Source organism: Amblyraja radiata, chromosome 6 (genome assembly GCF_010909765.2).
Source record: "Amblyraja radiata isolate CabotCenter1 chromosome 6, sAmbRad1.1.pri, whole genome shotgun sequence".
In the NCBI taxonomy this organism is placed as follows: domain Eukaryota; kingdom Metazoa; phylum Chordata; class Chondrichthyes; order Rajiformes; family Rajidae; genus Amblyraja; species Amblyraja radiata.
Window position 1 is genome coordinate 88,679,016 of NC_045961.1, and position 15,898 is coordinate 88,694,913.

The following is a 15,898-nucleotide window of genomic DNA, read 5'->3' on the forward strand; positions in this document are numbered from 1 at the left end:
AAAAATAGTCAAGCATTGTAGAAAATTGTAATATTAAACAGTCAACATTATTTTAATGAAAGGGAAATTACATTTTACAGTAATATTTGACCCTATTGTATGTACAGTATTTAAGTAAAAAACCAAACGGGTACTTAAGTTTAATATGGTGGGACAGAATGCAAGAGCAAGGAAGCCATGATGAAGTTCCATAAGATGGGTGAGATAGGCAAATTAAAATGGTTAGCAACCACGAGCTCCACATGGCCATAGCAAAGGGAGTGCAGATGTTTGGCAAAACGGTCACCTCGTCTATGTTTGGTCTCATCGATGCAGAGTAGGCACAAGGAGCAACAAGTGTAGTAAACACGATTGCAGATGGTGCACATGAATCTTTGCCTCACCTGGAAAATCTGAAGGTTATTAATCTTTGACATTGTTTGCTCCAGAGAGCAATGAAGGCTGACTCAGTGAATCTAATCTACTGAAATGGATTTTTAAATTAAGAGAAATCAGGATTATAGGAACAGACAAGAAAGTGTATGCAACGTCAAGGTCAGATCAACACGATCTTAAGGGTAGAGATAGTTTGAATGGTTATATTTATTTTGTTCTGATACCATCATCAATCTTTTACCACATTCAACAACTTTCTAATCTATATTACTAAAAGTCTGTTCTTGACCGGTTTTGGCCATCTGTGCTGCGATTTCCGAGAGAACGCCGCCACCTACGGCCGTCATTTTTGGCCACCTCGCTCAGAGCCCCCCTCCGCCGCATGTGTGCCGAGGATTTTTCCAGTCGATGAAAAATGACAGATATTAATGATTTTACAAAATTCCCCATTCTCTCTGCTGCCCCCACTGGGGACAGGGGGAATGGACTATAAAACCAGGAAGTGGTGTGCCTCAATTAGTCTGCAAGCTGGAGGAAGGCAGAGGGTCACGTTTCTCTGAGCTGTGAATAACACTGAACACATGTCCACACAACTGTGAGTAAGTGCCCTTAATGTGGTTTGAAAATGAAAATATGGTTAAAGTAAAAAAGCACTGCCTGCAAATGGTTGTTTGGGGGGTTTGGGTTGAAATAAAAAGGCACTCTCTCTCCCCCCGTCTCCTCTCCCTCCCCCCCCCCCCTCCTCCTCCCCCCCCCCCTCCTCTCCCCCCCCCCTGCTCCCCACCTCTCCTCACCTCACCCCCCTCTCAGCACACCCCCTCACTCCCCTCTCTCCCCCCCTCTCCTCTCCCTCTCCTCTCCTCTTCCCCCCCTCTCCTCTACCCCCATCCTCAACCCCTCTTTTTCTCCCCCTCCTCCCCTCCCCCACGTGTCCCTCCCTAAACACCCCTCCCCTCCACACACCCCATACCCCCTTCCCTCCACACACCCCGTACCCCTCCCTGCTCCCCCTCTCCGCCACCTCCCCTCACTCCCCCTCAACGTCCCCCCCCTCTCACACACCCCCCTCTCCCCTCTCCCTCTCCCCCCCCCCATCCTCAACCCCCTCTCTCTTTCTCCCCTCTTTTTCTCCCACTCCTCCCCTCCATCCCCTCCACCACCGTCCCTCCCCTAAATCCCCCTCCCCTCCACACACATATCAAGGAGGGTAATTAGCGTGAGTGCCGGGGGGGGATAGTTAGTGTGTGTGACGCTGCATGCCGCCTCCCCCCCCACAACCGCACGTTGGGGGAACAGACCCAACGGGTCTGCACTTGGTCTAGTTATCTATATTTTCTGCTCCAACTCAATTATGCACACAATCCACTTTCCCATTAAATTAGGCCAATTTAGCCTCTCCAGCTTCCCTCCACTCTGTTGCACATTCCCCACCACCCACAACTCACTCCCTCCAGCTCATTCAAACCTGGAATTGTAATTTTAAATCTTATTTACAACCTCAAATATATTATCAGGTTCTAGTCACTGACTCTCAGAAATGTAAAATGCACTGTGACAATTTATTTTCTAACCCTGTTTGCTAAAGTAACCAATCCTAGGGCAGCTCACATGCCTCAAGTTCAGACATAGTTGCATGCTTTTTTAATATGCTGCTTCCAGTCTGAAAATCGTCCTCGAAATACTACACAGAAATGTAACCAGTGCTTCAGGTTGCTGGGACCTGTGGCTTGCGTTACAAGGAGACCGGATGGGCAGGGATTGGAGCGGAGGTGCCCTTGGGTGACCTTATCAAAGTTCAGAAGACATTTGTTATAACGGACCATGGGGAGGGTGGGGAAAGGTGTCCGCTAAAACAGAGTACGGATTTTTCCGCCATTGACATCACTGTTTGACAACAAAATAGTGGAGCCCCGTCACCGAGACCCCAGTAGGACCTCCCCCATCAGATGGGGTGTAGTGGCCCAAGAAGGCCGTCTGGCCCCATCTTGTCCAGCGCAGCTGGTGAACAGCAATAATTACCTGTCCCTGCTACTGATTCCCGCATTCAGAAATTGAGAGCGAAATGGGAGGTTTGGGACTATGGTGTGAGAAAATCCTATCCTGTTCCAAGTGACCACGACCTAGTTCAGGATAGGACATCGACCTTAAACATTAACTGAATTTCTCATTCCAAAGACAATGACCTGCATAGCCTGCTGAGTGTACAAAGTTCTTAACAGTTTAAAATGTATTTTTATTACTGCAAGCTAAAAATACTTAAGGCTGTTTGTTACATTATTTAATAAAGTGTCCATCTCAACAATTGCTTATCAATTTCAATAGGCTCTGTAGCGTAACTAGAGACTGTAACTGTTCTTAGAGACAGCCAGCTATAACCAAAATCCGTTATAAAGTGGTCCGTAATAATAAGGGTTTACTGTATATAGAAACGTGAGGACCACAGATAAGGTGATAGATCTGTATTTTTCTCCAGGGTAGGAGAATCTCAAAGTTAAGACCATATGTTTAAGGTAAGATTGGAAAGATTTAGAGACCTGTGGAGCAAGTTTAGCAATGTAGAAGGTGGTGGATATATAGAATAAACTGCCAGAGGAGGTGGTAGAGACAGGTGTAATTATGATGTTTGAAAGACATTTGGACAGATACATGGCCAGATAATAACTCTAACATAAGAACACAACTATATAAAAAGATAGGAGCAAGCTTAAGCCACTCGGTCCCTCAAACCTGCCTTACCATTGAATAGGATCATGGCTAATCTACACTGTGGTCAGCTCCTTTCCTGAACCAGTTTCTCATAATGCTCAGTTCTTTGATCTTTAAAATATTTTTCTACCTCCACCCTAAATACTTTGAATGTTGCCATCTTCACCTTCTTCAGCAGGAGAGAATTGCAGTCATTACCCTCTGAGACAGAGAACGTTTTATGCTCTTAATTATCTGCTAATAATCTATGTTATTTTCCGGTTAGGTTTAGTTCAGAGATACAGTGCGGAAACAGGCCCTTCAGCCCACCGAGTCTGTGTCGACCAATGATCGCCGTACAGTAGCACGATCCTACACACTCGGGACAACGTACATTAGAAAGGCGCTATATAAATCCCATCCATTATTATTATTATTAATCTTTACCGCAGCAAATTAACCTACAAACCTGTACGTGGTTGGGGTATGGGAGGAAACCGAAGCACCAGGATAAAACCCACTTGGTCACAGTAAAAACGTACAAACTCCATAGAGAGCACCAATAGTAGGATAGAACCTGGGTCTCTGGTGCTGTAAGGCAGCAACTCTACCGCTGTGCCCCTATGCTGCCTTTGCCAATTTTATTCAGCTCGACCATAACTGCATCACAGAACTCAATGGACAGTTAAGAATAAAACCACCCAAATCTATTTAAATACTTCCCTTCTTGTCGAACAATCATTGGCAATCTCTTTAAAAAAAATGTCTTACTAAGGTCCAAAATGTTTGTTAATGCACAAGTTCACAAGAGGAGAAATCTTTTCAATAACATTAGCAATTGTTCCTAACTTCAAAATCTAATTCTTGTATAATGAGGCAGACGTTGTCATAAACTCCCTTTATCTATGTTTTTTCATTTCCAATAATTAAAAAACTTGAGCATTTTACTTTAATTTCAAATAATGAAAAATGTTGAAAGCATCCCAATTACCTTGGCAGTGATCAACAAGTGCCGCAAGTGTCTTGAGTCTAATCTTGGGATCATAAGTCCAGATAAGTAGGCGTCGCAATGTTAGGCTGCTTTCCTGTCCAACATTCACACCTGGATCATCTTCCACTTGTATCTGTGAGTATAAATTTGAAGGCAAATGCAGATTAATTTCATTGACAAATATACAAAGCACAGAACAAGGGAGGCACAACACATTGAAAGCAGTAGCTAGAGGCATTAACCAGGGGGAAATTCAATACAATCACAAATTCTTAAGCTGACACTATCTGACAAACATTAATAAATCCAATAGCATTTTCCTAAAGCATCCTGAGAACAAAGTACTAATATCAGGTAATTATTTCCAAGTGCTGTTTCATAATCCCAGTCCCTGTCACATCACTAGCATTATTCTTTGTTGATAATAGAGCGTAGTATTTTCTTAAAAAAACTGCTGAAGGAACTCGGCAGGCTGGGCAACAACTATGGAGGGAAATGGACGCGTGACAATTTAAGTCAGGGTCTTTCTTTGGATTTACTCAAGATTCCAGCATCTGCCGTCTCTTGTGTTGCCATGTTTCTGTTTGGAATTTGTGCCTTTAAAGGGGTATATATTTGTTGTAAATTAAAGAAATAAATACTGTGTTATAGAAACATACGAAATAGGTGCAGGAGTAGGCCATTCGGCCCTTCGGCCCTTCGAGCCAACACCGCCATTCAATATGATCATGGCTGATCATGCAAAATCAGTACCCTGTTCCTGCTTTATCCCCCATATCCCATGATCCCTTTAGCCCTAAGAGCTAAATCTAACTCTCTCTTGAAAACATCCAGCGAATTGGCCTCCACTGCCTTCTGTGGCAGATAATTCCAGATTCACAACTCACTGGGTGAAAAGGTTTTTCCTCATCTCAGTCCTAAATGGCCTCCCCTAAACTGTGAGTGTGGTTTTACTGACCTTGAGTGCCCTTAATGTGGTTTGAAAATGAAAATATGGTTGGTTTGAAATAAAAGCACAGCAAATGGTTTATGGTGGTTAGTTTGAAATGGCAAATGATTAAAAATCTAAACTTGACAACTTCCTGTTTGCACTATATATTAATTTTAGATACAACGCTACCACTTACGGCTGTGATTTTTGGCCATCTTACTCAGTCCCCCTCTGCTAATCAGGTGCAGAGGATTCTTCCCATCAATGAAAAATAAAAGTGTTATTAGTGTTTAAAAAATGTTGAGAATCTCTCTCCTGTCAATCACGCCATGAAGGCCACACCCCTTCCGGTGGGAGTGGGGAGAGATTATAAAACCCAGACGTGTGGGTGTGTCTCTGCAAGATGGAGGAGGGAGCTCTGTTTGAGCTGTGAATCAACTGAACACACTGAATGTCTACTGAACTGTGGGTGTGGTGTTTATGTGGTGTTTTGTGTTGTTTTATGGTGGTTTCACCCTGCTTGAAATGGTATGAAACTGCATTTGAATGTGGTGGCCTTGCACCCTGCATGAAATGGTATGAAACTGCATTTAAATTTGGTGGCCTTGCACCCTGCTTAAAAATGGTATGAAACTGCACTTGAATTTGGTGGCCTTGCACCCTGCTTGAAGTGGTATGAAACTGCACTTGAATTTGGTGGCCTTGCACCCTGCGTGAAATCGTAGGAATCTGCATTTGAATTTGGTGGCCTTGCACCCTGCTTGAAATGGAATTTCAAGGAATAGCCGTGAGTCAACTGCCAGCCCACCAGCCGTGAGTGAGCTGCCAGCACATCAGGCTTGAGTGACTGAGCTGCCACCCCAAGAATCCATTTGGCCCACAATGTCCATACTAGCCCTCTGGAAACCAGTCCCTTCAGCCCACAACACCCATACTCCAGAAAGCCCCCCCCCCCCCCCCCCCACACCCACTGGCCACCAATATTGGAATTGGTGGAGAGGTGGAACATTGCATTAGGGGACCAGCCCTCCCGTGTGAACATGGGACCCAACGGGTCCCACTTAGTCTAGTATTATACATTTCTTTCTTTCAATTACACCTAACCTATCACCCAATTGTCATTATTTTAAAGTAGATTCCATATCTACCATTTCCAGCTCATCTCTCATGACTTTGTATCTCACTTTGTTTAGGCCTAAAACCCTGGTTTCGGGAAAGTCTAATTTTCCATTGGCTTCCTAATTATCAGAACATTAACCTTTTCTCATTGCACGGCACTAGATCTTAAATAGCTTTGCTTCTCAGCACACTCATTCAAATAAAAAAAATTCTGCACAATCCGTGTATTTGCCTTCCACACTATTATTATGTGTGTTACTATTGCTGATTTGGTTTGGCCAGCTTATCTGTAGATTGATGTTCCCCATGATTATTATATCATTCTTCAGAGATTGCCTCTAATTTTGAGATTTACATTGTGCTTTACAATACCATTAATGTTTCAGGGTCTATACAAAACTCCAACCAGTATTGTTTACTTCTCACCGTTTCCTGGGTCCAACCAAACTGATCATTTTTTATATTTTCTGAGCATGAGCCATTCTCTATTACATTTACCACATTAGCCATTATCAGTACTCTTCATACTCACTTTTTCATTTTCCCCATAAATTATGAATGTTAAATATCCCGACCTTTTTTTAATCATTTTCCAACAAATTTGTGTAATGACCATGTCATACTCGTTTATCAATTGTGCTATTATTTCATTAACTTTATATATCTTATGTTTTGACACCTGGTAGTTATATGTAATGAGACCTTAGCCATTCACCTTTCATTCTCAATTATGCGAAAACAAAAATGTGAGCATGCTTTCCTTCAGGTCAATATTGGGGCCAATATCAAGTCAATAAGGGCTGTCCTATGTTCCAATGTTCTAAATTCTATAACCTCTTAGCATGATTAAGGGCCTATGGGTGTATGCTATTTAATCATGACATAATGTAGGATTAGCCAGACCAATAAAAGATTGAAAACTCAACAACATGAGCTCAAAACTCCAACAAGGTTGGATCCATGCATTTTTCACTTTTATCTTTTTCCTGCGGCAACAGATTTGGGGCATGGATAGACTGCATTACAATATTTAAGACGTTAATTTGGATGGTATGCAGTGTTAAATATAGGTCAAGCCGAATTAATCACATACATTTTCATTTGGATATTATTTAAACACTGATAATGGAATAATAATTTAGCTAGTTCAATACTCAGCTATCAACCACAAACTGACAATTTCCTTCTAACAAGCATGGCACGTGGCCCAAAACCTTTAAAGTATATTTGCAACTGACTATAATTGTAATCCATTCCCTCTCTTCAAGTATGGCATTAAATATTGATAAGAGCTATCATGTTATGTGGGGTTCATTATCCCGCATTCTCCATTCTACAAATTGAATTCCTTGTCTAAATGCTGGCCTTCTGAACAGCAAAGAATAATAGATCATTTTGCAAGGAACATTTGAGCATCAATAACAGCTAGTCCAAGTTTCCCGAAAGGAGAGTGCCAGATTTTCGGTGGCATTTAATCCGATAATGAAAAAGCAGTAAATAACTTTGGAATAAGAAAAGTGGATCAAGTACACAGAACAGTACGACACGGGAATTTTTATCCTTTAATACAAAGGGGCTGGAGTTTAAACATAGTTATACAGGTGATAGTGAAGCCACACCTGCAATAGTCGGTGTAGATTTGATCACTTAATGAATGAAATGATATAGTAGCATTGGACGGAGTCCAGAGCAGATTCATCAAGCTAATTACTGGGATGAGATGATGGGATTTTCCTATCATGCAGTTCTCCTTGCAGCTTAGAAGAATGTGGGGTGACATTGAACCTTCAAATACTTAGGGCACTTAACATGTTTTAAATATTTTCACTAGTGGCAGGGACATAAACAAAGGGACACAATTATAAGATTTGGCATTGGTTATTTAAAACTGCGTGTAGGAACTTCTTGTGAGGGTAGTGAAGTCTACGAATTCTCTGCCACAGAGGGTGATGGAGACAATACGATAGAACATTATTTATCCCAGGAGGGAAATTGATCTGCCAACAGTCATAAAACACAAGATACATTAAATTAAAGTGACGAATAGAAAGGATTGGGGATGTGCAAAGATTGGGGGGGGTGGTGGAGAGGAGTCAGTCTACCCCACGACAGGAGTTGTACAGTTTGATAGCCACAGGGAAAAAGGATCTCCTGTGGCGTTCTGTTTTGCATTTTGGTTGCATACAATTGGAGAAAAATTGATGCAACATTACAGTACATTAATGAGACCCCTTCATGTCCATACTGCCTGTTGCGCCTTTATACACTAATATCACTGGCCCTAGTTACAATGAATGTACGTTTAAAGCTTAATCTGGCTCAAAAGAGGCTTATCTACCCACGTGCACGTGTATTCCTCCACAAAGAACTATGTTTCTACCTGACCTAAACCTCATCCCTAGTATTGAAGATCTTTAAAAATAGTCTGTATCATCAGCAAGCTCTCATCACCAGCAAGTTATAATTCTTTATCACTAGCATCAAAGCAAAGTAGAAATAAAATGTATGGTCCGAAAAAACAAGTCAAATCATGGATTTTACAAAACCAAGCTAAGAAACTAATAGGCTAACAGAAAACAATAAAACAGCTTGAAATTTGAATAATGGACAGGAATATTGAAATTGACTCAACGTCATGAGCCAATTGTGCTTAAATGTCATATGTACTGGGAATAGAAAAATGAAATTCTTATTTGCTGCAGCTTTTACAGACACATTAGCAAATAAGAATTTAATTTACAATTGTAACCACGCATAGTATCCACACACAAGTGTGCAGTTTTAGAGGCGACAAGAAGTGGCTTTGAACAACCAGTAACTGGGTAAATGTGAGAACTGCAAAGTGTCTTACCTGGGAATGTAAAACAGAAAGTAACCTGTAATATTCTTTTAGTTCCTGATGCAAGGAAGCACAAAAACTCTGCAGGAAGAAAATTTGAAGAGGCTGAAATAGATAACCCATGATTTCACAATTTCTTAAATGCATAATATGTTTTTCTAATGAAGTTAACAGTAGAGGACATTTAGGTACACAAGGATGACCCTCAATGATCTTAAACACAACTTGAATCAGGATGTTTCACTAAGAAAGTTAATTTCTTTCGAATTTGCTTCGCACAAGAGCAATAAATGATGCCAACCGAATTTCGCAATGCAAGCAAATAAGTATTTAAAACACATGATCAAGCAAGCAGGGCACAGAAATTAAACAAATGGAACATTTAACGCTAATCTCAGGATTTACTTTAAGGATAACTAATTTATCAGGCAGTCATTGAGTATCTAATAGCTCAGGTCAAATTTGGGGTAAGGAGAACAGAACAAGATACCAGAAAGTGAAAAACATAGAAAATAGGCAAGGAGAGTTAGATAACTAATAAAAACAGGTTACTCGCTTCTTGATCTTATTCAGGCTATCTTACTCATACAGGGCATCTTGTGGCAAGTTTCAGTTCTGATATAGATGCAATAAAATGAATTAAACTTACCTGCCCCACAAGGCCAAAGGCACGATCTAAGCATCTTTGATCTGTATATTTTCTTATTTTATTATGAAGCCATCCAAGTTCTGATAATCTACTCAATATATCTCTCAGAGATTTTGATATTCCCAACTGAAAGGAACATAAAATGAAAATAATTCTATGGTCTGACAAATTTCTTCCAAGAATCCACTCAGATCTTCCAATAAATTAATTTTAATGCTGAATCATCCAAATCTTGAAGCACCAGTTTTCTGGGTGGGAAGCATCAGACTGAATTGAGTTATGAATTGCTTGCACACTTTTAGACCACTCTTTCAATACTTCTTACCAGGCTTCTTACAAACGGAGACCCATTTGTTGCAAAGTTTAGTCTGTGTCCATTTGGAAAAAAAAGATTTAGCTGCCAGAGAAGACTCTTGCAGCAATTACAGGCAGGTCAGGGGGAAGCTGCAATGGACGGTTTGGGCAATGGATCAAAAATAGGCACATAAATTATACATTTTAAAAGAGATCTCATTCTGAAATAACTAAATGTGAAATAAACCCACTCATGTTCTTGTTTGTCCTATCAAAAGAAGCTGACAGTGGGTTTATTCCTTCGAGTTTTGAAGAATATTTAAGATAAATGTTGAAATGTTTTCACTAGAGGGAGAGTTACGACAAAGCAACACAGTTACAAGGAAAGGGGGTTGTTCATTTAAAACTAATGCAGAGATTTCTTCACTCAAAGGTTATTGAATCTCTGGAATTTTCTGCCCACATAGATGGTGGAGACCAAATTAGAAATATTTAAATTGGAGATAGATAAATATTTGAAATATCGAGAAATTGCAAGCTTTGAGGGACTGGTGCACATAAAATCAGCGATTATCATACTAATTGGCAGGTCAGCCTTAAGGTATCTTGTGGCCTATTCCTGCTCTTATTTTCCTGTGGTCTTGGTTTGAAAGTATTTTGCTACAATAATTTACTCTGGATAGCTGAGCGATTTGTTTCATGGTAGCACGAGCAAGCAATCTAATTGCCCACAACATTTTCAGGATATAGGGTGATTTCACGAAAGGTCACTGGAGCGTAGATCCGCACCCACGTGACCGAAAATTTTAACTGGAGTGCATGCATCACTTCCGGTACATGTTAGTGGATGGGAAAACACGCACTTTCACACCCATTAAAAACATTGAAAACGGCCCGTCTTTGAGCTGCAATTTACTGTGCCAGTCGGGGTGACCGTGAGGAACAGCTACCTAAATTTACAGTCCAAAAAAAAGATAGAAACTAAGGTAAATTCAAGAGGAAGCTGAAGGTGTCAAAACGGCGGAAGTTGTTATCGGACATTTGCCGTGGAGATTTAAAGATCCAAAATATCGGGAATTATCGCGTTTGCTCGCTGCATTTCATCAAAAGTAAGGCATTATTGGCTTTTTATCTTTATTCATTTGTTAGATGAAAAGTATTAAAAGTTAAAAATCCGTCAGTAAAATTGCAAAATCGCCCATGGTTCTCAGGTGGGTTTTAACATGCAAAATGAAAATGCTTCTGAAGCTCCATTTACCATTTAAATAATCGTAAACTATCAATGCGTTTTGAAATAAATTTTACTGAGATGCAAGCTAAGGAATGGGAACGCCATGCACGTGCAACAAGAAGAGAGTATTAAAGCAGATTTGGTTGCAGCTCAAGCATCTATAGCTCTGCAAGTTGATGGCGTTCTTGTGCACATTGTTTATCCTGTTCACAGTGGGTGCTCAAGCAGGATTGTTTACATCATTCCATGCTGCAGGCTTGTCTGTTATTAGATGATAAATAAATAAATAAGTAGTTTGGGTGATTGTGCAGGCTTTAAACAAGAAACATTGAGAAATATATTTTGGCAAATAATAAAATGTCCTGCTTTTGTCCAACTAACAGCTGACAATTATCCCATTTATCAATTTATTTCAAAATGCATTGATAGTTTACGATTATTTAAATGTTAAATGGAGCTTCAGAAGCGTTTTCATTTTGCATGTTAAAACCCACCTGAGAACCATGGGGAATTTTTTCAATTTTACTGACTGATTTTTAACTTTTAATACTTTTCATCTAACAAATGAATAAAGATAAAAAGCCAATAATGCCTTACTTTTGATGAAATGCAGCGAGCAAACGCGATAATTCCCGATATTTTGGATCTTTAAATCTCCACGGCAAATGTCCGATAACAACTTCCGCCGTTTTGACACCTTCAGCTCCCTCTTGAATTTACCTTAGTTTCTATCTTTCTTTTGAACTGTAAATTTAGGTAGCTGTTCCTCACGGTCACCCCGACTGGTACAGTTAATTACAGCTCAAAAACGGGCCGTTTTCGATGTTTTTAACGGGTGTGAAAGTGCGTGTTTTCCCATCCACTAACATGTACCGGAAGTGACGCATGTACTCCAGTTAAAATTTTCGGTCACGTGGGTGCGGATCTACGCTCCAGTGACCTTTCGTGAAATCACCCTATAGACAATCACACACAGAAATAATGGCAACAACCTCAGAGTAAAAACACATGGTTTTTAAGTGAAAGTTTTCATTGTATTTGATTACTTACTAGGTTCCGTTCATTAAAATAGTGGTTTAAGCAAAATAAAAGCATCTATGCTAATATATAAATCGTAAATCTCACACAATAATTTATTTTTAATTCCAAACTGTCATTGAAGGCGAAATACCTTGGAATCAATTTTATAGCAGTTTTCAGAATTACACATTTTGATACATTTGCCGTCAATTCCCTGGAAGACATAAAGAATATCTCTGACCAGTGCGACCTCTGTAACTTCTGCAGATGCTGAAAAATGAAACAATAGATCAGTACCTTGCCTTTCACTGTTTCTCCTTCAGCAGATTGTGTTTAAGGGCCTGTCCCACTTTCACGACCTAATTCACGACCTCTGCCGAGTTTGCCCTTGACTCATACTCGCAGCATTGTCGTCACGAGGTCGTAGGAGGTTGTGACGCTAGTCGTAGGTACTCGTGGCAACAGGTAGGTCGGGGCGTTTTTTCTAGCATGATGAAAAATGTCCACGAGTAAAAAAGGTCATGAATTAGGTTGTGAAAGTGGGACAAGCCTTTTAACAGTAAAACCACAGAGCACAGTATCAGCACACAATCATAGGCAACAATTTGAAGTTTCTGCCATACATATCTTAATTCACTAACTTTGGAAAAGAGTGGATTCTATCAAAAATACTTTATTACACCAGGAGACATGGTAGGCAGCAGTCAGCATTTTACACGATTTTGTATGTTGCCATAAATAGTCCGCAAAAATACTCCAGTAGTTGCTCGAGAATATTGATGTAATCGATTTCTTTCCGATGCACCAAAAGCAAAAGAAAAACGCTAAATCTGAAATAAGATCAGAACATGCTGGAAAGACTCACCAGCCAAGACAACATCTACAGTGCCCTCCATAATGTTTGGGACAAAGACCCATCATTTATTTATTTGCTTCTGTACTCCACAATCAGATGTGGTTAAAATGCACATTGTCAGATTTTAATAAAGGCCATTTTTATACATTTTGGTTTCACCATGTAGAAATTAAAGCAGTGTTTATACATAGTCCCCCCATTTCAGGGCACCATAATGTTTGGGACACAGCAATGTCATGTAAATGAAAGTAGTCATGTTTAGTATTTTGTTGCATTTCCTTTGCATGCAATGACTGCTTTTAGTCTGCGATTCATGGACATTACCAGTTGCTGGGTATCTTCTCTGCCAGGCCTGTATTGCAGCCACTTTAGCTTATGCTTGTTTTGGAGGATAGTCCCCTTCAGCTTTCTCTTCAGCATATATAAGGCATGCTCAATTGGGTTCAGATCGGGTGATTGACTTGGCCATTCAAAAATTGACAATTTTTTAGCTTTGTTGCTTTAGCAGGTTTGGATCATTGTCGTACCGTAGAATGAACCGCCAGCCAAAGACTTTTGAGGCATTTGTTTGAACTTGAGCAGATAGGATGTATCTATACACTTCAGAATTCATTATGCTACTACCATCAGCAGTTGTATCGTCAATGAAGGTAAGTGAGCCAGTACCTTCAGCAGCCAGACATTCCCAGGCCATAACACCCCCACCACCGTGTTTCACAGATGAGGTGGTATGCTTTGGATCTTGGGCAGTTCCTTCTCTCCTCCATACTTTGCTTTTGCCTTCACTCTGATATAAGTTAATCTTCATCTCATCTGTCCACAAGATCTTTTTCCAGAACTCTGGTTGCTCTTTTAAATACTTCTTGGCAATCTGTATTCTGGCCATCCTATTTTTCCGGCTAACCAGTGGTTTGCATCTTGCAATGTAGCCTCTGTATTTCTGTTCATGAAGTCTTCTGTGGACAGTGGGCATTGACAAATCCACACCCGACTCCTGAAGAGTGTTTCTGAACTGTCGGACAGGTATTTGGGGATTTTTCTTTATTATAGAGAGAATTCTTCTGTCATCAACTGTGGGCATCTTCCATGGCCTGCCAGTCCCTTTGCGATTAGTAAGCTCACCAGTGCTCTCTTTCTTCTGAATGATGTTCCAAACAGTTGATTTTGGCAAGCCTAAGGTTTGGCTGATGTTAACAGTTTTATGCGTCTTTCTCAGTCTCATAATAGCTTATTTGACTTTCATTGGCACAACTTTGGTCCTCATGTTGATAAATAGCAATAAAAGTTTCCAAAGGTGATGGAAAGACTAGGTGCTGAGAACTCTCTTATACCTGCATTAAGGAGGCATTTTAGAGCAATTACAAAAACCTGTGAAGCCATATGTCCCAAACATTATTGTGCCCTATGTAGCGGCAGATTATCATATCTTTCACGTAATTAGCACCCTAGCCGTTATTTGGATGAGCATGGTTGAAGGGGGTGTCTTCTAAACGCATTCAAGCTCACTCACAGAGACCTTCAGAGCTTATTCTCAGATACAGCTTCGAAACAGTCTTTTGATGAATAAATGCTTTATTGTTGATAGAAAACAGTGAAATACATCCAAGTTTCTTCCGACTCGTTACTACAATCTTCTTCGAACTCCAGCTTATTACTCTAGACATTAGTAAACTCCTCGTGTCTCCGTAACACTGGCAAGATCCACATGATCTCACATGATCTTACATGATCTTACATGGTAGAAGGGTTAACCTTCCCCATGGCTCTCCAAACGAATATAAAAACTAAACTTCTGCGCAAGCCTCTAAGCTCCAAACACGCCCAAAAACACGTCATAAATCCCACCCACAATATATTGAATTGAATTGAATTGATTTTTTATTAGGGACAGTGCATATTAATAAACATTTGCATGTAATATGCAAGATTGTAGCCAGTAGCTAATTTCCATCTTTTGTCCCAACACAAGGTAAACACATTCCAAACAAGGTAAAAACAAAAGACAAAAATAAAAACAAAACAAACAATAAAGTAAAAAAAATAGCAATTAAAGAGTACCATAGGTTATTTTTAATGTAGATTATGATTGCAATTTTGATTTTGCAGTAACCATATTTTTAGATGTTTGGTAAATGAGGTAAGGGTTGGCAGATCCTGTATGACGCATGGTATCGCGTTCCAGGTCTGCGACGCTCGATATGAAAATACTGACTGCCCAAAGACACTTTTCCTAAACGGGACTATACAATCACCCCTGGAGGCTGCTCTTGTCGACCTATTTGTGTTTTTCTTTATGAGTCCTTTAACGGAGGTGGGGCTAGTCCACGGAAGATTTTGTAAACCAAAATAGAGTCAGAATATTTTATTACGTTTTCCCAGCTCAGCAGATCAAATTTCTTCAGGATGTTACAGTGATGGTACATTCTGGGCTTTTTGTCAAGAGTTATTAGGGCTTGTTTATAAGCAATTTCAACAGGCTTTAGTGTGGACTTACATGCCAGTGACCAAGTTGTTATACAGTAGGTCATGTATGGCACAATCATTGCATTAAAGTATAGTTTGGCTGAATCAATAGTTAAATTATTTCTAATATATCTAAAGTTGGACAAATTAAATTTTATTAAATTTACTGTTCTTTTCACCTGTTGTTTGAAGCAGAGCTGTGAATCGATCACGATTCCTAAATATTTAAACTCATGTACAATTTTAAGTTTTGTTCCATGTACAAACACATCAGGATCTCCATCAGTGCTTGCCTTTTTGGAGAAAAACATACAGTCTTTGACACATTAAGATGTCGATCAGAAAACTGCAACCAGTTTGACACATTAATCATAGCAGCTGATAGGTCTTGTGCAGCTTGATGTTTGTTTTTGGCATGTACATACACAACTGCATCGTCAGCATA

At 40.0% G+C, this 15,898-nt stretch overlaps 1 protein-coding gene across 2 annotated transcripts in view; it reads right to left on the minus strand.

The window, feature by feature from the left end:
- tubgcp3 (tubulin gamma complex associated protein 3) overlaps positions 1-15,898 on the minus strand; it is a 75,580-nt gene that overhangs the window by 40,356 nt on the left and 19,326 nt on the right. For both annotated transcript variants that reach the window (XM_033023156.1, XM_033023157.1), the window contains 4 exons: positions 12,286-12,404; positions 9,590-9,715; positions 8,953-9,021; positions 4,052-4,184 (listed from right to left, as the gene is read on the minus strand). In XM_033023156.1, the coding sequence (XP_032879047.1) occupies positions 4,052-4,184; positions 8,953-9,021; positions 9,590-9,715; positions 12,286-12,404 (447 nt within the window). The remainder of the gene's footprint in view (positions 1-4,051; positions 4,185-8,952; positions 9,022-9,589; positions 9,716-12,285; positions 12,405-15,898) is intronic.